The sequence below is a fragment of the Telmatherina bonti genome, assembly GCF_933228915.1.
Source record: "Telmatherina bonti genome assembly, chromosome: 1".
Classification (NCBI taxonomy): Eukaryota; Metazoa; Chordata; class Actinopteri; order Atheriniformes; family Telmatherinidae; genus Telmatherina; species Telmatherina bonti.
In genome coordinates, this window is record NC_136619.1 from 44,703,283 (window position 1) to 44,726,135 (window position 22,853).

Here is a 22,853-nt window from a genome sequence, read left to right on the forward strand (position 1 = left end):
GAGTCGTTTGACTTCGCCCAGCCCTCGGCGTGGCCGACCTGGAGACGGCGTTTTTCACGCTTTCGGATAGCAACCAAGCTAAATCAAGAGGAGGAGGATGTACAGGTGAATACGCTGTTATTTGCGATGGGGAAAGAGTCTGAACCGATTTTTAGCACCTTTACGTTTCCAGAGGATGTTCGGGGCTACTATGACGAAGTTTTGAAGAAGCTTGACGAACATTTTGTACCAAAGCGGAACACCATATGTGAACGGGCCTGTTTCCATAGACGCTCGCAGCTCCAAGGGGAGAGCGTGGAGGCGTTTGTGAGAGAGTTATATAAGCTTGCAGAGCACTGCGATTTTGGAGCGGCAGAAGACGAACAGATAAGGGACCGCATTGTGATCGGCATCGCTGATGGGGACGTATCACAAAAGTTACAACTTGAACCAGACTTGACGTTGGAAAATGCCATTGGTATTGCACGGCAGTCAGAGCTGATTAAAGCACAAAATGCCGGCGCCAGAGCAGCAAACGTTGAGGTGAGTGCTGTTAACGCACACAAAAACAGGCAGTCCAGGCAGTACGACAAGAGACGTGCTACAAATAAAGACTATGAACAACACAAGAATGAAACACGGCAAGCAAGGAAAATGTGCTCCAGATGTGGGAGACAGCACGAGTATGGTGCATGTCCAGCTACAGGCAAACGCTGCCGCAAATGCAATAAAACGGGGCATTTTGAAGCAATGTGCAAAACCAGGAATGTGAATGCACTCAGAGCTATTGACTGTGACAGTGATGAGGGCAGTGCATGGTTTCTTGGAGCTGTTGCTGATGGCAAGGAAAATGACGAGGACAAATGGTATGAAGACCTACAAATCAACGACACTACCGTTACGTTCCGGATCAATACAGGCGCAGCTGTAACAGTGATTCCAGAAGAGACATATTTTAAATTGCAGCAGCGCCCCCTCCTGGTGAAGACAAATTCAACCTTCACAAGCCCAGGTGGAAATTTAGTGTGTAAAGGCAAATTTATGACACTCTGCAAAAGACAAGGAGTTTCCCCTTCTGGATATATGTTATGTCCAGTCCATTCACAACAAACCTACTTGGACGCAGAACTGCAATCAAAATGGGACTAGTGCGCAGAGTAAATGGCCTTGAGTAATACAATGTCGTTTTTTGGGACATGGGACTGTTACAATGTAAACCGGTCAAAATAGAACTCAGGCCGGATGCCAAGCCATATAGCATTGCAACCCCACGGCGCATCCCATTTCCAATCCTACCTCAAGTAGAGGAGGAGCTGAAACGAATGCAGTCTCTTGGCATCATCGAAGAAGTAAGCGAAGCTACAGACTGGTGTGCACCCATGGTGCCAGTGATTAAAAAGAACAAGAAGCCTCGGATCTGTGTCGATCTAACCAAACTGAACAAAGCAGTGAGGAGAGAAAGGTTTATCTGGCCCACACTTGAAAACATTGCTCCAAAGCTCTCAGGGGCAACCGTCTTCTCCACAGTGGATGCTTCGAGTGGCTTTTGGCAGATCCCGCTCGATGAGAGCAGCAGGAAACTTACAACCTTCATTACGCCTGTGGGCCGCTTCTGTTTCTGTCGCCTTCCCTTTGGCATTACATCTGCTCCGGAAATATTTCAGCAGAAAATGAGCTCACTTCTGAGAGACCACACAGGCACAGTTATAGTCATGGATGACATTTTAATATACGGCAAGGACAAGGAAGACCATGACCGGAACCTGCAGGCTGTGATGCAGACAATCAGAGCTTCAGGATTGAAATTAAACAAGGAAAAATGTCAGTTCAGGAAGTCTGAGATTCATTATTTCGGACACATCATCGGAATGGATGCCATTAAACCGGACACTGAGAAAGTCAGAGCCATCACAGAGCTCACCAGCCTAACAAACGTGACTGAACTGCGGCAAAGGATCGGTATGATAAACTACTTAGGAAAATTCCTTCCTGATCTCTCCACTGTCATGAACCCAATAAACAGTCTTCTGAGGAGCGACACGGCATGGACATGGGGAGAAGCACAAGAGGAAGACTTCAAAAAAATAAAAGCCATGTTAACTTCAGCACCCGTACTGGCATACTATGACACAACTAAGCCAACTGTTGTAAGCGCAGACGCTAGCAGTTACGGCTTAGGGGGCGCACTCTACCAGGAGCACAGTGATGGACTCCGACCAGTCGCCTTTTGTTCAAGGACATTAACAGAGACTGAGAGTAAGTACTCCCAGATAGAAGAATGCCTTGCTAGTGTTTGGGCATGCGAGCGCTTCAGGAAATATTTACAGGGCATGGACAAATTTGTGCTAGAGACTGACCACAAACCTCTGGTTCCGCTCATCAACAGCTATGACCTGGACAAAGCACCCGTTAGGTGTCAGAGATTATTGATGCGTCTTATGAGGTTTAATGCAGAAGCTGTTCATGTACCTAAACACCTCGTCGTCACAGACACTCTTTCTCGAAATCCCCTGCAGGACTGTACTGTGTCGGACACTGAACAGGATGTAAGAGCTTATCTTCAGGCAGTGATTGAGACTAACCCAATCACCAAAGACAAACTGAATGCGTTGAGAGAGGCCACAAGCGCCGACAACACTCTCCAAATGGTTAGTCATTACACCAGGAAAGGCTGGCCCCGAGATTTGTCGTATCTGTCACACAACCTGCTCAAGTTTCATGCAGCTAGAGCCCACTTATCTGAAACCCATGGACTCATACTGTATGATGATCGCATTGTTGTTCCCCCTTCAATGCAAAAGACTGTATTGTCACAATTACACACAAGTCATCAGGGACTCACAAAGTGCCGCAGAAGGGCCAACATGTCAGTGTGGTGGCCAGGCATTGGGCGAGACATTGCTGAGCTTGTTAAGGCATGTGGATTTTGCATCAAGAATAAGCCCGCTCACAGAAAGGAGCCACTGCTCACAACACCACTGCCACTAGGAGCTTGGCAGAAGATAGCCACCGATTTGTGTGAGCTGGAAGGTAAACATTATTTGGTAGCAACAGACTATTATTCACGCTACATTGAGATTTCTCATCTGCCCTCCACAAACAGCAACCAGGTCATCTCTTGTCTGAAGTGCATGTTTGCCAGATGGGGGATCCCGTTGGAGGTGGTTACAGACAATGGCCCTCAGTTTGCAGAGTTTCATCGGTTCAGTGAGGAGTACAATTTTGAGCACACAACATCAAGCCCTCACTACCCTCAAGCAAACGGTGCAGCTGAGAGGAGTGTCGCCATTGCAAAAAGGATCCTTCGCCAACCGGATCCACAACTCGCTTTGCTGAGCTATAGAGCCACGCCCAATACTGCAACAGACCAGAGCCCTGCTCAGCTCATGATTGGACGGGAAATCAGGACAACTGTCCCTGTGCTGCAACACCAGCTGTGTCCGACAGCGGTTGACCACCAAGCGGTAAGATTAAAAGACCAACAGACCAAAGCTGCCTACCGTTTTTATTACAACAGGCGTCACTCAACCAGGCCTCTGTCTCCGCTGCAGCCGGGCCAGAGTGTTGCTGTTAAGCTGGATGGGGAAAAGTGCTGGAAAACCCCAGCAAAAGTAATTGCTAGAGCTCCAGAGCCTAGACCCTATTTTATCCAAACCGGTCAGGGAGCTGTCGCCCGCAGGAACAGGAGGCATTTGCAGGAAGTGCCGGAGCAAACACCCCAAAGTGCTGGACAAGAGACTAGTAGTGACTGTGACATTGCAAACCAGGGTGATACGCTCACTCCTGTCAGTGCTACCTGTCCTCCAACTGGTAGCCAGAGTTCTGGCTCCTCTCCCAAGAGAACATTAGCTGGGAGACCTATTAAACCACCTGCCAGGTTTAAGGACTATGTTTGAAAACAGTGTTTCTGGTTTTGTATTCTAACCTGTGTTTAAAGTGAAAAGGAAATAACATATATATATATATACTGCGATGGACTGGCGAGCTGTCCAGGGTGTACCCTGCCTGTCGCCCAAAAGCCGGCTGGGATAGGCTCCAGCTTCCCCGCGACCCTGGATTGGAATAAGCGGTTCGGAAAATGAATGAATGAATGAATATATATATATATATATATATATATATATATATATATATATATATATATATATATATATATATATATATATATATTGCTTTAGCAACCTTGTTTATTTGAAGGCAACTTCCCATATTCAGCTAAGGATATTGAACAGAATGATTGATTTGATAAAAGTAAACCTAACCACAATGGAATCATACTATCTAGAAGTTAACTAAAGAGGGGAGATGTGATGCGAGTTAAAATGTGTGTGTTCTGTTGGACTCCACTAGGAGGCGCTGGTGACTTTCATGTTAATTATCATTGCTTGTTTACAGTGGTAGTAACAACTTTACGGCAGACAAAATGTGTTACGTTAATGTCGACTTTGGTCCGCTGGTGTTTCGCTAAACCTGTTAATAAACAACGGTTAAAAACTACTTCCATGAATTCGTGAATCCATGACACACTTCACAGGAGTAAAATTCATCATTTATTAGATTATTCACTGTGTTAACATTATTTATCAACCAGTTATGTAGAAAAGTGTTTTGTTTGTGTGTAATATATATGCGTTGTTCCACAGAAAACAGTTATGTGGGGAAATTACGTTGATCTGCAGCAAGACTCGAAATCAGAGACCCATCCAATATGGCAGTGACCCATCCAATATGGCGGTGACCCATCCAATATGGCGGTGACCCATCCAATATGGCAGTGACCCATCCAATATGGCGGAGACTCATCCAATATGGTGGAGACCCATCCAATATGGCGGAGACTCATCCAATATGGTGGAGACCCATCCAATATGGCGGAGACCCATCCAATATGGCGGAGACCCATCCAATATGGCAGTGACCCATCCAATATGGCGGTGACCCATCCAATATGGCGGTGACCCATCCAATATGGCAGTGACCCATCCAATATGACGGAGACCCATCCAATATGGCGGAGACTCATCCAATATGGCGGAGACCCATCCAATATGGCGGAGACTCATCCAATATGGTGGAGACCCATCCAATATGGCGGAGACCCATCCAATATGGCGGAGACCCATATTGATTGGTGAATGAGAGCAGAGTTTCTATTGGTTGGTTCCACCTGGCTTTGTCACCAGCTGCGCCTTCTGCATTTCACCCGTTTCTCTCCTGCTGTCCTGCAGCAGTTCTCCAGACTAATACGGCGCATTTCCACATGAAGTTAATAAGCTACTATCATGTCAACCTGCTGCTGAGAGTCATGTAGGCCTGGACAGGTTGTGTGTTTCAGAAGGAAAGGCAGAGGGGAAACAGGAGGGGAGATCAACTCGCAACTGCAGAAGTTGTTCGCAGGTTCGTCTCACTCGCGGAGGAAAAGCGAGGAGGGGAGCCGGGGGGTTAGACTGAACTCTGACTAACTAAAACAATAACTAATAACTAACTGAACAAGAATAAACAAAGCACTGTTTCCATCCTGGGAGAGGAGGTGGAGGTGGTGGAGGAATACAAGTATCTTGGAGTTCAGCTGGACAACAAACTGGACTGGAAATGCAACACTGACTACATCTACAAGAAAGGTCAGAGCAGACTGTACTTCTTAAGGAAGCTGAGATGGTTTAACGTCTGCACCAAGATGTTGCATATCTTCTAGAAGTCTGTTGTGGAGAGTGCAGTCAGCTTTGCAGCATCTGCTGGGGTAGTAGCATCAGAACCAGAGACTTGAAGAGAATCAACAAACTGATCCAGAAAGCTGCTTCTGTGCTTGGAGTAACTCTGGAGCCGCTGGTGCTGATTGTCCAAAGAAGAATGCTGCACAAGCTGATGAAGATGATGGAGGGTTCTTCACACCCTCTCCACAACACAGTGAAGAAACAACAAAGTGTGTTCAGTGAGAGGCTTCTTCAGGTCCGATGTAAGACTGAAAGATACAGAAGATCATTCCTGCCAGCAGCCATCAGCCTCCAGAACAAGACCTCCTCTAGTTATTATTATATACTACAATATTTCCCTTTGGGGATTAATAAAGTAGTTTTCATTTCATTTTTGAGTTTGTTTTCTTTACAGTTTGGGTTGACAGGCTGCTCTGTTACCTGCAGGCCCGTCTCCAGGCTGTGGAACCAGGTTTTTATTGGTGTTTTTAAAGAGTTTTAGGCACTTGGTTGTATGTTAAACATTGTTTTTGATGTGAGACCTACAATCCCCGTCCAGGGCTTTTATTGAACTTGGCCTTGTTGCCTGATGACTCGGGGGTTATCCCTAGTTGGGTTGTCAGGACTCAGTCTTCTCCTCCACCCTTGCCACATACATAATTAGACTTAGACTTTATTGTCCCCAAAGGGAAATTCTTTTTCACGTACACAGCACATGTTTGACAACAAAAAGGACAAAGACAACAGACCACAGAAACAACATACAAATACAATGAACAGAGTACACTCAGCGCCCCCTGCTGGTTAGGTTTTAGTTCTAACCCGTATTTATTCATGTGAGCTGCAACCAGATCAGCGCCTTGCTCCGTAAACACAGCCGTACAACGGAGCTAAACCAGGCATCATCTCTTACTGAGAAATATGTTGATTTAATTTTCTTTCAGAAAACCTGGAATGAAGAATTATTAGTGTTTCTATATTAGTTTTATCATTAAGAAATCATATAGTATGAAACTGTTCAATTTTTCTCTAAAACACCTGAATACGAAGGTAAAATGTTGATTTGATGTTATTTCTGGAGTTTTACTGTCAGGGACCAGGTCACTCTTATGTTCTTTTACTGCCAAATGTTTTGTAACGAAAAAAAACTTTATTGTGCCAGTATTAAAATAATTTCCCCCAAATCCTCCATTCTCTGAGTGCCTTCTGTAAATAAGATGAAAGATACAATCACGCATAAAACTAAAAGTGAACACATCCATAAAATATCACTCCTGTGGAACTGCTGAGAAATTTATTGTCAGGCCAATAATAACCTACGATGTCTTTCCCGTCTCTTCCTTCTTCTCCCTGCATCAACACACATGGAACTTTACTCCATATGAAGTCAACCGTTTTTATAGAAATCAGTTTATCACTGTGACTAACTTAAAGGAAATACTTTCATATTTGCTCTACATGAAGTTCATTTATAATACTTTAATAACAGCTTACTTACTGAGTTGTGTGAGGATTGCTGGCAGGAAGCTGCGGCAGGGAAGTTGGAACAAGTGTGACCCTGAAGGTGTGAAAAATTCTTTTATCTGGGGACAGTTCAGGAACGGTAATGAAGAAACTGATGTGTTCTGCGTGACAAATATCAGTGCTGTCTGGGAATGGCAATGGATTACTGCAAAAGTACACAGTAAAAGTACTGAAAAGTGAGAATTTAGTCCAGAACTGTACAGATTTGTTGGAGTAACTATTGAGGAAATTCATTTTGTTGCACTTAGAACATTTTAACAACAAATTTTAGTTTCTATATTTAGTTTTATTATATTTGACAAAATTGTCGCTATTAGGATATTAAAACGACTGCTAGACAGGGATGGAATAAAATCTCTGAGATCTCTCTAAATGGACCATCTAATAAAGCTTCTGTGCTTTATTTTGAAATCCAAAGTGATTGTTGGGAGCTTGGCTTTACCATGAAGTGGAGGCTGGTCTGACCGCAGTCAGCCTCCGGCGGTTAAAAGTGAAGCCAATACGAAGTACAGAAACCTGCAGTTCCCCCTTCATCCACTAGGGGCTGCAAAACAGAGCGAATCCCCATAGACTCCCATGTTAAAAAGACCAACTTCACAGCAGAAATAAACATGTTAACGGCAGGAATAAACGTGTTAACGGCAGGAATAAACGTGTTAACGGCAGGAATAAACGTGTTAACGGCAGGAATAAACGTGTTAACGGCAGGAATAAACGTGTTTACGGCAGGAATAAACGTGTTTACGGCAGGAATAAACATGTTTACGGCAGGAATAAACATGTTAACGGCAGGAATAAACATGTTAACGGCAGGAATAAACATGTTAACGGCAGGAATAAACATGTTTACGGCAGGAATAAACATGTTTGCGGCAGAAATAAACATGTTTGCGGCAGGAATAAACATGTTTACGGCAGGAATAAACATGTTTACGGCAGGAATAAACATGTTCACGGCAGAAATAAACATGTTCACGGCAGAAATAAACATGTTCACGGCAGAAATAAACATGTTTACAGCAGGAATAAACATGTTTACAGCAGAAATAAACATGTTTACAGCAGGAATAAACATGTTTACAGCAGGAATAAACATGTTTACAGCAGGAATAAACATGTTTACAGCAGGAATAAACATGTTTACAGCAGGAATAAACATGTTTACAGCAGGAATAAACATGTTTACAGCAGGAATAAACATGTTTACAGCCTGGTACAAAAATCCATTTTCGGTTTAATAGGTCAGGTTTACATTCATGACGTCACGGAGGCTCCGCCCATCTTTTATACAGTCTACGGTCTGGATGAACCGGTGATAGATTCGATTTATGATGAAAGCCATTCGATCAATCACCCTGATTTTTCCTGATGAAAAACATTCAGTAATTTTTCGTTAAATGATCGCCCCCTTCTGGACGGAAGAGGTACTACGGCCAGATACCTGGAGACGACTGTGAAGACGACAACGATGAAGGTAAACTATGAATCCAGACATGAAGAGTCACATGATGCTCGGTTTGTTGATAATGACACAGGAAATAATGTCTACAGGACGTAAAGATGTTTGTGTTTCTTTACTATGTTTACCGATGTAACTGCTGTTGGTCACTTTGGGAAACTTGCAGTAAATGTCTGGTACAAATAAAGTTGAGCTTAAATGTTAAATGGATGATTTTTAATGTGGAACTGAATAAAATACTGGACTTCCCCAGAGATGCTGACCCGGTTCTGATCCAGTAAGAACACAGGAGACCCGTTGGTTCTGGAAAGTTCTATATTTATGTTGCAGGAAAGATGGCAGGCACAGGAAGTAGAAACAATAAATAAGTCTGAGCTACGGTCACATGACCAGTTAGAAAATATTAACTACACACTACAGAACCAGCTGGTATCGTTCCTGAGGTTCTGCTTCCATTAGAACCTCTTCTGCTCACATTGGTGGAACACATCATGTTTGCTGCAGAAGCCTGCCCACTCCAGTAGCAGGTCCAGTCCAGTCCGGTCCGGTCCGCGTGAGAAGGAATCCGCCTGTCAGTCCTCAGTCCAGATCCTGGATCCGACGGCAGATCTCCGCTGTAAACTCGGAGCATTTGGAAGATCCTCTCAGATCCTTCGTCAGAACCTGGAACAAAAACCACCATTACCATGACGACTGCACCGTTTCCAAGGCGACTGTCCCACAATCGTGTCACCTTCTTGTCTCTGATGGTGTCGAAGCAGGCTGTCTGGATCTTGTTGCCGTAATCATGGAAACCCATGTGGCGCAGCATCATGACAGCGCTCAGCAGTAGCGCCGTTGGGTTGGCCAGGTCCAAACCGGCAATGTCGGGGGCGGTCCCGTGCACCTGCAGCATCGCATCAGATGTTCAGAACCTCGACCAGTTTATGATTCCATCACAATCCTGTCACTTAAGTAATCCCAGAGAACTGTAGTAAACAGAACCTGACACACCTGGATCATAATAAAACCCTGCTCTGCATTCATGGCCCATCGTCAGACCATGCACACTGAATATAACCTGCTAACGCGGAAGCCCGCCATCTTGGCAATTAGTTGCGAAGAAGAGTGTGGTCTCAGCGCTAGCGGTTCCGTCTTACACTGAACTGTGAAGGTAGGTGTGGCTTTCTTCTCGTGAACGTGCACAACCAAAGATGACCAATCAAACTCTCTAAAACCAGTTGTTTTCAGCATCGTGGAACCCGAATGTAGAGACATGCTGGAAGTCAAACGTGTTGATGGGATAAAAACCGGCGCCGCTCGCTTGTCTGATGAGTATTTAACACTGTAACAATATAGAAACTCAGAAAACTCCATGTAGCATGATAGGGCCGCTGTAAAGTGATCTAAACATCCATCCATCTTCTGCCGCTTATCCGGGGTCGGGTCGTGGGGGCAGCAGCCTAAGCAGGGAAGCCCAGACTTCCCTCTCCCCAGCCACATTTGCCAACTCTGCGGGGGGATCCCGAGGCGTTCCCAGGCCAGCCGAGAGATATAATCCCTCCAGCGTGTCCTGGGTCTTCCCCGGGGTCTCCTCCCAGAGGGACGGGCCTGGAACACCTCACCAGGGAGGTCCAGGAGGCATCCTGACCAGATGCCCGAGCCACCTCAACTGGTTCCTCTCGATGCGGAGGAGCAGCGGCTCTACTCTGATCTCCTCCCGGATGACCGAGCTCCTCACCCTATCTCTAAGGGAGAGCCCGGCCACCCTGCGGAGGAAACTCATTTCAGCCGCCTGTATACGAGATTTGGTTCTTTCGGTCACGACCCACAGCTCATGACCATAGGTGAGGGAAGGAACGTAGATCGACTGGTAAATCAATCCGGGATTCGACTACCCGGCGGACCCTCCTCTCCAGGACCCCTGAATAGACCTTACCAGGGAGGCTGAGGAGTGTGATTCCCCTGTAATTGGAACACACCCTCCGGTCCCCCTTCTTAAAAAGGGGGACCACCACCCCAGTCTGCCAGTCCAGCGGTACTGTCCCCGATGTCCACGCGATGCTGCAGAGGCGTGTCAGCCAGGACAGCCCCACAGCATCCAGAGCCTTAAGGAACTCCGGGCGGATCTCATCCACCCCCGGAGTACGAGCACAGAAGTCCAATAACAAAACACCATTTGGGTTCAGAGGGGGGGGACCATGCCTCCCAATCACTCCCCTCCAGGTCTCACTGTCATTGCCCACGTGAGCATTGAAGTCCCCCAGCAGAACAATGGAGTCCCCAGAAGGAGCACCCTCCAGCACTCCCTCCAAGGACTCCAGAAAGGGTGGGTACTCTGAACTGCTGTTCGGTGCATAAGCACAGACAACAGTCAGGACCCGTCCCCCCACCCGGAAGCGGAGGGAAACTACCCTTTCATCCACCGGGGTAAACCCCAACGTGCAGGCACCAAGCTGGGGGCTGATGAGAATGCCCACACCTTTTTGCCAATGGTCGTCCTCATCATGATCTTTATTTCTCATAGCAGGATGTTTTTATTAAAAAAAAACAAAACATAAAAACGGCTTGGGGGCAGAGCCCCACTGGTTACTAAGGTTACTGGTTACTAAGTTAGTCTCCATGGTGATAAGCAGTAAAAGTTAACGACTAACTAAAATTAGACCTGACCGCTTCGTGGTCTGTTACCGATTCAAAGATGGCGACTCCGTTGGCTCCGATGTTCCCGCTGGGAGTAACTCCAAGTCCTCCAATCAGACCGGCACACAGGTCACTGAAACAGGTCACATGACTTCAGAGTCACACGCTGGCCTCCGATTGGCTGAAACCTGTTTCTGAGGACTCACCTGAGGATGTCTCCGTACAGGTTGGGCATCACCAGCACGTCAAACTGGGTCGGATCCTGAACCATCTGAAAACAGAGAACCAGTCAGGTGTCTTTCCCAGAATAATCTGCAGTCATACCAGAAGCGCCTCCCCGCCACACATCTCCAGAATCTGGTTCTGGTCCGGTTCTGGTTCTCCACTTACGTTGAGGCAGACCGTGTCCAGGTACATCTCAGTGAACTTTATATCTTTGTAGTTCTCAGCTACTTCTCGACATTTCCTCAGAAACAGACCATCCGACATTCTCCTGCAGACACAGAACCCAGTTAGATCCTCGTCAGAATCCGGTCAGAACCCGGTGAGAACCTTGTCAGAACCTGGTGAGAACCTGGTCAGAACCTGGTGAGAACCTGGTGAGAACCTGGTGAGAACCTGGTCAGAACCTGGTCAGAACCTGGTGAGAACCTGGTCAGAACCTGGTGAGAACCTGGTGAGAACCTGGTGAGAACCTGGTCAGAACCTGGTCAGAACCTGGTCAGAACCTGGTCAGAACCTGGTGAGAACCTGGTGAGAACCTGGTGAGAACCTGGTCAGAACCTGGTCAGAACCTGGTCAGAACCTGGTGAGAACCTGGTGAGAACCTGGTGAGAACCTGGTCAGAACCTGGTCAGAACCTGGTCAGAACCTGGTCAGAACCTGGTCAGAACCTGGTGAGAACCTGGTCAGAACCTGGTGAGAACCTGGTGAGAACCTGGTGAGAACCTGGTCAGAACCTGGTCAGAACCTGGTCAGAACCTGGTCAGAACCTGGTCAGAACCTGGTGAGAACCTGGTCAGAACCTGGTGAGAACCTGGTGAGAACCTGGTCAGAACCTGGTGAGAACCTGGTCAGAACCTGGTCAGAACCTGGTGAGAACCTGGTGAGAACCTGGTCAGAACCTGGTCAGAACCTGGTGAGAACCTGGTGAGAACCTGGTCAGAACCTGGTCAGAACCTGGTGAGAACCTGGTCAGAACCTGGTCAGAACCTGGTCAGAACCTGGTGAGAATACTGTCAGAATCTCATCTGATCATGGCAAACACCTTCAGGTCAGTTTGTTATAAAACATGTAAATAAGTTGGTCTCGGTCCAGAACACCTGATCCGGGTCTTCGGTCTGGAACTCACATGATGTTGGCCTTGTGGACCGCCGTCACGCTGCTCCTCTTGTTGTTCCTGGCGTACTCGAAGGCGTACTCTGCGATGCGGCGGCTGGCGTTCTCCGTAATCAGCTTGATACTCTGAACCACACCGTCTACGATCTGAAACCACACCAGACCGGATCAGGGTCACAGAACCAGACCAGGTTCACAGCAGAACCAAAAATCTCAAAGGAACTGAGGAGAAACCATGATGGAAGACAAACATCACACTCCCTAAGGGTCATCAGATACAGGTTCTGCTGAACCTTCAGAACTAAACACATAGACCGGGACGGACATAACAGGGGCGGAGCATGTTGACAGGTTCAGGTGTGGATGAGGGCGGGGCATGTGGACGAGGGCGGGGCACGTGGATGAGGGCGGGGCACGTGGATGAGGGCGGGGCACGTGGATGAGGGCGGGGCACGTGGACGAGGGCGGGGCATGTGGATGAGGGCGGGGCACGTGGATGAGGGCGGGGCACGTGGATGAGGGCGGGGCATGTTTACAGGTGAAGGAGGTCCAGCTGTATTCAGTAAACCGACGTCGCAGTTTTCTCATCAAGACATTTGTAGCAGGTCAACACTGACCGACCCACCAAGACCTGCAGCAGGACCAGGTTCTGGACCAGGCCTCAGGGTGCCGGTCGGGGAATTTAATGAATACGATGCTGGAGCTGCTTCCTCCATCTTACCAGGAGACGAGGAGACGAGGAGCACAGTGCTCCTGCAGCCTCTAGCTGACCTGCAGGTGAGGAGGATTGCTGTCATCACACCTGCTGAATGACATCATCACTGACATCATCTCTCCTCCTGCCCTGAATGAAAACGTGGACTTTCTTTTCAGGCCCCACCCACTCACCACGTGCTCGATGCCGCTGTATTCGCCCTCCGTGTTCTCCCGAATGGTGACCAGGTCCACGTCTGTGTACGGTGTCTTGTAGCCCTCGATGGAAATGCAGGGACGCACGTTGGCGTACAGATCAAAGGTCTTCCTGAGCAGCAGGTTCATGGACGGGTGTCCGGCGGCAATGGGTGTCTTCAGGGGCCCTGGGGGACAAAAAGGTCACATGGTCATGTGGTCACATGACAAACACGGCGTGCCCAAAAAGACACCGACCTTTCAGGCCAATCTTGCTGCGGTCCATGGACTCTTTGGCATCAGGAGGAATCATCCAGCGTCCACCTGGACCTCTGATGGCCGTCACGTTCCGCTCCTCCCATCTGATGGGAGCCTGGAGAGGTTAACTAAGTTAGCTAAACCAGGCTAAATTGGGCTAAACCATGCAAAACCAGGTTAAACCAGGCTAAACCAAGTTAAACCAGGCTAAACTAGGTTAATTAACTCATGCCGACTCACGTTAGCTGCATCAAAGATCTTCATGACTGCCATGGAGATCTCTGGACCGATTCCATCACCAGGGATCAGAGTGACGGTCTGTATCTGCAAGTGCGCGCGCGCACACACACGCACACGCACACGCACACACACACACACACACACACACACAGTGAGTCCTGCTTTCCTACAGGTGACTGATACGTTAGCTGACAGCGTGTTGTACCGCTAGCAACCCGCCTGTACCGAACGTCTGACTGTCCTGTTGGAGTCTGGAGGACCACGAGCTGCTGTTTTAGATTTTACACATCGATCAGATGAAACGCCAACATGTTACCAACGAACGTTGGGTAAATAGTGCTAATGCTACCTTAGCGAATGAGGACTAGCTAGCTTCACCAGCAGTTCTAGTGGGGCTTATTACTGGTAGGTGGACCACCGCCCCTCACTGCCACTGGACAACTGGTCTGTCTGGGACGGTGGAGGACCGAGTAGTGGACTGGGATGCTGCCTACTTACCCCTCTGGAGAAGGACATGGAGGACAGCGCAGGTGTCCTCGCTGTCCGTCCCATCACCTGGCTCACCTGCGGGACACAACATGAGGGTCACGTGTGGTCCGACTGAAACAGCGGCCCTGAACACATCTCCTGCATCGAACAGCGGATCACCTTCACTTCAACGTGTAAAAACATTGAAAATATTTTATGTCAATGATTTCAGGTCATTATTGTTCATTTATTCTCCAAACAGATGATTTTTAGTCACATTTTAAATGTGATTTAAAACATACTTATTATAAATGGGTTTAATTAAAACCGAAGGGACACCTAAGTTGTAATAAATCTATTTATTGGTTTGTTTTAAGTAATTTATTGGGCTAAATCTGAAAAAATAACTTTAAATACTCAGTTTATGGAAGGAAGTTTGGTTTAGTGTCTGCAGCCACCTGAGATCAAACTTAGCATCAGATTTTATTTTATACACAGAAGTACAGATCCCCCCCCCCCAAGTCACGAATAAATCAATCAGAAACAAAGTTTAGGTCAGATTTACAAAGTCTGAGCTGCTGGTCTCCCCACCTGAAGGACACAGGTTAGCAGCTAGCAGCTCACCAGCTAGCAGCTCACCAGCTAGCAGCTCACCAGCTAGCTGCTAACGGGAAATTAAAACATCAGTTATATGGAAAATAAAGCCAAACGCGTATGTGTTCAAACTTAAACACTCATAAAGCTTCACTGATCTCAGATCAGCGCTGTTAGCGGATTTACTTCGCTGTTAGCTATCCTGCTTCTCACCAGTGACCTCCACGCGTTTCCTGCTGCCATTCTGCCGAAGAAGAACTCACAAAGATTTACTGACTGCGAGATGTGTCACTACATTCCTACCGAGGAACAGCCTGGGGAAGGACAGAAGGAAGATGACTAACTCTGACACACGCGCGCGCGCGCGCGCACAAACACCCACACACACATACACACACACACACACACACACAGATAAAATAAGATAAAAAACTACAATACTACTGGTTGAATGTTTATTTATTTGAATTAATTTGACATGGACATAACATTTAAACCAGAAAATGCCATGGAAATGTGCCAGATTTAGCTAAAAGGCTAGTTTTCCTGCATTGGCCCTGACCAGATCTTACAGGTCCCTCTGGAATACAGGAGTGAGAAAATCTAGAAATACGTACAGATGTACTCATATTTATTTATATTTTTTGTTATCACAATATGTTGCTTTCCAAGCATGAATTGTTATGTAACTAAATACATCAAAGAAGAACTAATACACTTACCTAAACAAAACGTGTGTGCTTTAGGGCGATTACTTTGAACATTTTGCTTTATTTCAAAGATTATGGGGAAAAAACCACATTATTCATACCCCTAATGATAACACTTCGTAATAATCGATGGCATAGCCCTTATTTGCAATCACAGATTCAAGATGTCTTCTGTAGTTCACTACCAAGTTTCGGCATGTTTCCACCGAGATTTTGGCCCATTCCTTTGAAATTCTCTCTAAATCTTTCCGATTGCTTGGTTTTCTCGCTCTGGCCCTAACCTTAAGCTCCTTCCACTAATATGGGGGTCAGAGCTTTGACTTGGCCACTTCAAGACATTGATGGCATTGTTCTCAAACCATTTCTTAACTACTTTGGAGGTATGTTTGGGGTCATTATCTTGTTGGAAGACCCAGTGTGACCCCAAGCCCAGTTTTGCAGCAGATTTCCGGATGTTCTCTCAGAGGATCTTGACGTACTGTTCCTTCTTCACGATGCCATCCACCTTAACACGGTTCCCAGTCCCACTTGCAGAGAAACAGCACTATACTTCCTCCTCCATGCTTGACGGTTGTGTTCTTTGGTTTAAAGGCCTCACCCTTCTTTTGCCAAACATAGGCAACACCTCTGTGTCCAAAGAGCTCTGTCTTCATCTCATCTGACCATGAAACTGACGACCAGTAGGCCTCATCATCATCCAGGGGACCTTTGGCAAAGTCCAGACATGCTCTTGTTTCGGGTTGAAGGAGTGGAGTCTTTCGTAGCCAACGTCCATTCAGTCCTGCCCTGTTCATTGTCCGCTGAAGTGTTTACCTCCAGATGGAAGTTCCTCGTCACCGAGATCCTGCAGCATCTCCTTAGTGGTCATACATGGTTTGATGGTGGCCGTACCAATTTTCTTTCAAGCCTGGCTCAGATTTTTTGCTTTCCTCCTGGTCTTTTAAGATTTTTCATTGTGTTGAACTTTTTGTACTTCTTGACGATGCTCTACACTGTGGCTACATGGACTTGAAAACGGTTTGACATTGCTTTGTAGCCCAAACCATTCACAATACGCAACCTCAGGTCCTCACTCAGCTTTACCGTTGTGTAGACTTTGGTGCTAGCAAGCATCTGGTTGTGATCTCAACAAAGCCCCTCAATTTATAGGGCTGATTGATTAATTGAAAACCAACCTGGCTTGTAATTGATGCATGGCATTACAGGGTTTGATTGGACAGGTGGTTTGCATGTGGGAAAGTAACTGAACAATGGAACAATTTAGCAGAGTACTTGGGGGGTATAAATACTTCTGAACAGGGCGGACACTTATACAGCAACAAAAATAACATGAATCTTGAGCACTTAATGTCAGATGTGCCCTGGGTTGCTGTGTGACACCCCTGCCTCCCAAAGTTTAGGTGTATTTAGAAAAATGAAGCTTGATTGTGGGAGAAAATTAAAAATTGACACATTTTTCAAGAGGGTATGAATAATTATGGGCACAACTGTATCGGTAATGAAATACAAAGAAATCATAACGTAATTAAAATCAGCCCAGCTGAGACAAAACCACTAAACCACAAATCAAGACAACTTCCCAGAAAAATGGGTCACTGCGGTGGGGAGGGGTCATTGCAACGGCCATGTTGGCACTTTGTGCCGTGAACCAGGGAGTTTCCATGGCGGTGATGTTTGGAGGTTTTGTCCTCATGCTTCTATCGGTCATGGTTTCTGCTCCTATCCAGCCGCCCTCTTTCCGGCCTGATGGCGGATTGTCCTCACCTGTTCTGGCCTCTACGTAAACACCAGGTCTGGATCTGCTCGGCGCGACATCGTGTTCTTTTCCATGCCTTGTCTTCAGCCAGTGGGACCAGTAGCAGTACACTGGACACTGTGGTGGAATTGTTGGCTTTTTATGTATATTTAGTTTTACGTCCAACCTGCTGGTGTTCGGACGCATGGGCCCCTGGGCCCGTAAGATAATCCGGCCTTGATCTGGATCCAGGAATCTTAATCTGGATCACCGTTTGGATCCGGGAATCTTGATCTGGATCACCATTTGGATCCAGGAATCTTGATCCGGATCACTTTTTGGATCCTTGAATCTTGATCCGGATCACTGTTTGGATCCAGGAATCTTGATCCGGATCACCGTTCTGATCTGGGAATCTCGATCTGGATCACCGTTTGGATCCGGGAATCTCGATCCGGATCACCGTTCGGATCCAGGAATCTCGATCTGGATCACCGTTTGGTTCTGGGAATCTTAATCTGGATCACCATTTGGATCTGGGAATCTTAATCTGGATCACCATTCGGATCCGGGAACCTTGATCCGGATCACCTTTCTGATCTGGGAATCTTGATCTGGATCACCGTTCGGATCCGGGAATCTTGATCCGGATCACCGTTCGGATCCGGGAATCTCGATCCGGATCACCATTTGGATCCGGAAATCTCGATCTGGATCACCGTTCGGATCCAGTAATTGCAATAAGGATCACCGTTCGGTTCCGGGAATCTTGATCCGGATTACCGTTTGGAAATGGGAATCTCGATCCGGATCAACGCTCGGATCTGGGAATCTCGATCCGGATCACCGCTCGGATCCGTGAATCTTGATCCGGATCACCGTTTGGATCCAGGAATCTTGATCTGGATCACCGTTTGGGTCTGGGAATCTTGATCTGGATCACCGTTCGGATCCGGAAATTTTGAACAGGATCACTGTTCGGATCCGGGAATCTTGATCTGGATTACTGTTTGGATCTGGAAATCTTGATCTGGATCACAGGTCGGATCCAGGAATCTCGATCCAGATCACCGTTCGGATCCGGGAATCTCGATCCGGATGACCATTTGGATCCGGAAATCTCGATCTGGATCACCGTTTGGATCCGGAAATCTCGATCTGGATCACCGTTTGGATCCGGGAATCTTGATACGGATCACCATTTGGATCCAGGAATCTTGATCCGGATCACTTTTTGGATCCTTGAATCTTGATCCGGATCACTGTTTGGATCCAGGAATCTTGATCCGGATCACCGTTCTGATCTGGGAATCTCGATCTGGATCACCGTTTGGATCCGGGAATCTCGATCCGGATCACCGTTCGGATCCAGGAATCTTGATCTGGATCACCGTTCGGTTCCGGGAATCTTGATCTTAATCTCCGTTTGGATCCAGGAATCTTGATCCAGATCACCGTTTGGATCTGGGAATCTTGATCTGGATCACCTTTCTGATCTGGGAATCTTGATCCGGATCACCGTTCGGATCCAGGAATCATAATCCGGATCACCGTTCGGATCCGGGAATCTTAATCTGGATCACCGTTCGGACACGGGAATCCTGATCTGGATTAATGTTTGGATCTGGGAATCTTGATCTGGATCACAGTTCGGATCCAGGAATCTCGATCCGGATCACCGTTCGGAATCCAGGAATGTATATCCGGATCACGGTTCTGATCCAGGAATCTCGATCCGGTCACTGTTCGGATCCGGGAATCTCGATCCGGATCTCTATTTGGATCTGGAAATCTCGATCTGGATCACTGTTCGGATCCGGTAATTTCGAACAGGATCACCGTTCGGTTCCGGGAATCTTGATCCGGATTACCATTTGGATATGGGAATCTTGATCCGGATCACAGTTTGGATATGGGAATCTTGATCTGGATCACCGTTTGGATCCGGAAATCTCGATCTAGATCACCGTTCGGACCTGGGAATCTCAATCCGGATCACCGTTTGGTTCTGGGAATCTTACTCTGGATCACCATTTGGATCTGGGAATCTTAATCTGGATCACCATTTGGATCTGGGAATCTTGATCTGGATAACCGTTCGGATCCGGTAATTTTGGACAGTATCACAGTTCGGTTCCGGGAATCTCGATCCGGATCATTGTTGGGATTTGGGAATCTTGATCTTAATCACGGTTTGGATCCTGGAATCTTGATTCAGATCACCGTTTGGATCCGGGAATCTTGATCCGGATCACCTTTCTGATCTGGGAATCTTGATCTGGATCATCGTTCGGATCCAGGAATCTTGATGCAGATCACCGTTCGGATCTGGAAATCTTAATCTGAATCACCGTTCAGATCCAGGAATCTTGATCTGGATCACCATTTGGATCCAGAAAACTTTATCCGGATCACTGTTTGGATACATGATTCTTGATCCGGATCACTGTTTGGATTAGGCAATCTTGATCTGGATCACCGTTCTGTTATGGGAATCTTGATCCGGATCACCGTTCTGATCCAGGAATCTTGATCTGGATCACCGTTCGGATCGGGAAATCTCGATCTGGATCACTGTTCGGATCCGGAAATTTCGAACAGGATCACCATTCGGTTCCAGGAATCTACATCCGGATCACCGTTCGAACCTGGGAATCTCGATCCGGATTACCGTTTGGTTCTGGGAATCTTAATCTGGATCACCATTTGGATCTGGGAATCTTAATCTGGATCACCATTTGGATCTGGGAATCTTAATCTGGATCACCATTTGGATCTGGGAATCTTGATCTGGATAACCGTTCGGATCCGGTAATTTTGGACAGGATCACAGTTCGGTTCCGGGAATCTCGATCCGGATCACCGTTGGGATTTGGGAATCTTGATCTTAATCACGGTTTGGATCCTGGAATCTTGATTCAGATCCCAGTTTGGTTCCGGGAATCTTGATCCGGATCACCATTTGGATCCAGAAATCTCAATCTGGATCACCGTTCGGATCCGGTAATTGTGAACAAGATCACCGTTCGGTTCCGGGAATCTTGATCCGGATTACCGTTTGGATATGGGAATCTTGATCCGGATCAACGCTCGGATCTGGGAATCTCGATCCGGATCACCGCTCGGATCCGTGAATCTTGATCCGGATCACCGTTCTGACCTGGGAATCTCGATCTGGATCACCGTTCGGATCCGGGAATCTCGATCCGGATCACCGTTTGGATCCAGGAATCTTGATCTGGATCACCGTTCGGTTCCGGGAAGCTTGATCTTAATCTCCATTTGGATCCAGGAATCTTGATCCAGATCACCGTTTGGATCTGGGAATCTTGATCTGGATCACCTTTCTGATCTGGGAATCTTGATCCGGATCACCGTTCGGATCCAGGAATCTCGATCCTTTCACCGTTCGGATCCGGGAATCTCGATCCGGGAATCTCGATCTGGATCACCATTTGGATCGGGAAATCTCGATCTGGATCACTGTTCGGATCCGGAAATTTCGAACAGGATCACCATTCGGTTCCAGGAATCTAGATCCGGATTACCGTTCGAACCTGGGAATCTCGATCCGGATTACCGTTTGGTTCTGGGAATCTTAATCTGGATCACCATTTGGATCTGGGAATCTTAATCTGGATCACCATTTGGATCTGGGAATCTTAATCTGGATCACCATTTGGATCTGGGAATCTTGATCTGGATAACCGTTCGGATCCGGTAATTTTGGACAGGATCACATTTCGGTTCCGGGAATCTCGATCCGGATCACCGTTGGGATTTGGGAATCTTGATCTTAATCACGGTTTGGATCCTGGAATCTTGATTCAGATCCCAGTTTGGTTCCGGGAATCTTGATCCGGATCACCATTTGGATCCAGAAATCTCGATCTGGATCACCGTTCGGATCCGGTAATTGCGAACAAGATCACCGTTCGGTTCTGGGAATCTTGATCCGGATTACCGTTTGGATATGGGAATCTTGATCCGGATCAACGCTCGGATCTGGGAAACTCGATCCGGATCACCGCTCGGATCCGTGAATCTTGATCCGGATCACCGTTTGGATCCAGGAATCTTGATCTGGATCACCGTTTGGGTCTGGGAATCTTGATCTGGATCACCGTTCGGATCCGGAAATTTTGAACAGGATCACCGTTCGGATCCGGGAATCTTGATCCAGATCACCGTTTGGATCTGGGAATCTTGATCTGGATCACCTTTCTGATCTGGGAATCTTGATCTTGATCAACGTTCAGATCCGTGAATCTTGATCTGGATCACCGTTCAGATCCGTGAATCTTGATCCGGATCACCATTTGGATCCGGAAATTTCGAACAGGATCACCGTTCGGATCCGGGAATCTTGATCTGGATTAATGTTTGGATCTGGGAATCTTGATCTGGATCACAGTTCGGACCTGGGAATCTTGATCCGGATCACTTTTCTGATCTCAGAATCTTGATCCGGATCACCTTTTTGATCTGGGAATCTTGATCCGGATGACCGTTCGGATCCAGGAATCTTGATACGGATCACCGTTCAGATCCGGGAATCTTAATCTGGATCACCGTTCAGATCCGGGAATCTTTATCTGGATCACCGTTTGGATCCAGGAATCTTGATCCGGATCACCGTTCTGATCCGTGAATCGTAAACTGGATTACCGTTCAGATCCGTGAATCTTGATCCGGATCACCGTTTGGATCCAGGAATCTTGATCTGGATCACCGTTTGGATCTGGGAATCTTGATCCGGATCACCGTTCGGATCCGGAAATTTTGAACCGGATCACCGTTCGGATCCGGGAATCTTGATCTGGATTACTGTTTGGATCTGGAAATCTTGATCTGGATCACAGTTCGGATACAGGAATCTCGATCCGGATCACCGTTTGGATCCAAAAATCTCGATATAGATCACCGTTCGGACCTGGGAATCTCGATCCGGATCACCGTTTGGTTCTGGGAATCTTAATCTGGATCACCATTTGGATCTGGGAATCTTAATCTGGATCACCATTTGGATCTGGGAATCTTGATCTGGATCACCGTTCGTATCCGGGAATCTTGATCTGGATTACTGTTTGGATCTGGAAATCTTGATCTGGATCACAGTTCAGATCCAGGAATCTCGATCCGTTCACCGTTCAGATCCGGGAATCTTGATCCGGAAATCTCGATCCGGATCACCATTTGGATCCGGAAATCTCGATCTGGATCACTGTTCGGATCCGGTAATTTCGAACAGGATCACCATTCGGTTCCAGGAATCTAGATCCGGATTACCGTTCGAACCTGGGAATCTCAATCCGGATTACCGTTTGGTTCTGGGAATCTTAATCTGG

The 22,853-nt window shown here is 47.0% G+C and overlaps 1 protein-coding gene across 2 annotated transcripts; it reads right to left on the reverse strand.

Annotated features, from left to right (window-relative positions):
- Positions 1-8,956: 8,956 nt before the first annotated feature.
- On the reverse strand, positions 8,957-15,365 carry LOC306754605 (isocitrate dehydrogenase [NAD] subunit alpha, mitochondrial-like). Of its 2 annotated transcripts, none has more exons than XM_079238625.1 (11): positions 15,274-15,365; positions 14,497-14,562; positions 13,999-14,082; positions 13,759-13,873; positions 13,501-13,688; positions 12,626-12,759; positions 11,665-11,767; positions 11,481-11,545; positions 11,323-11,407; positions 9,389-9,541; positions 8,957-9,318 (listed from the first exon to the last, which is right to left on the reverse strand). In XM_079238625.1, the coding sequence occupies exons 1-11, from the start codon at positions 15,301-15,303 to the stop codon at positions 9,235-9,237; spliced, it is 1,107 nt and encodes a 368-aa protein (XP_079094751.1). In that variant the 5' UTR covers positions 15,304-15,365; the 3' UTR covers positions 8,957-9,234. The 2 variants fall into 2 exon arrangements, with proteins under 2 accessions (XP_079094751.1, XP_079094750.1); XM_079238624.1 differs by having other exon boundaries at positions 15,247-15,313.
- Positions 15,366-22,853: the final 7,488 nt, after the last annotated feature.

Coding starts and splice junctions, on each gene's coding strand:
- LOC306754605 (XM_079238624.1), bottom strand. CDS start 15,303: ATGGCAGCAGGAAACGCGTGGAGGTCACTGGTGAGAAGCAGGATAGCT. Junction 14,083..14,496: donor CCATGTCCTTCTCCAGAGGG/GTAAGTAGGCAG, acceptor GCGCACTTGCAG/ATACAGACCGTCACTCTGAT. Junction 13,689..13,758: donor CAGCAAGATTGGCCTGAAAG/GTCGGTGTCTTT, acceptor TTTGTCCCCCAG/GGCCCCTGAAGACACCCATT.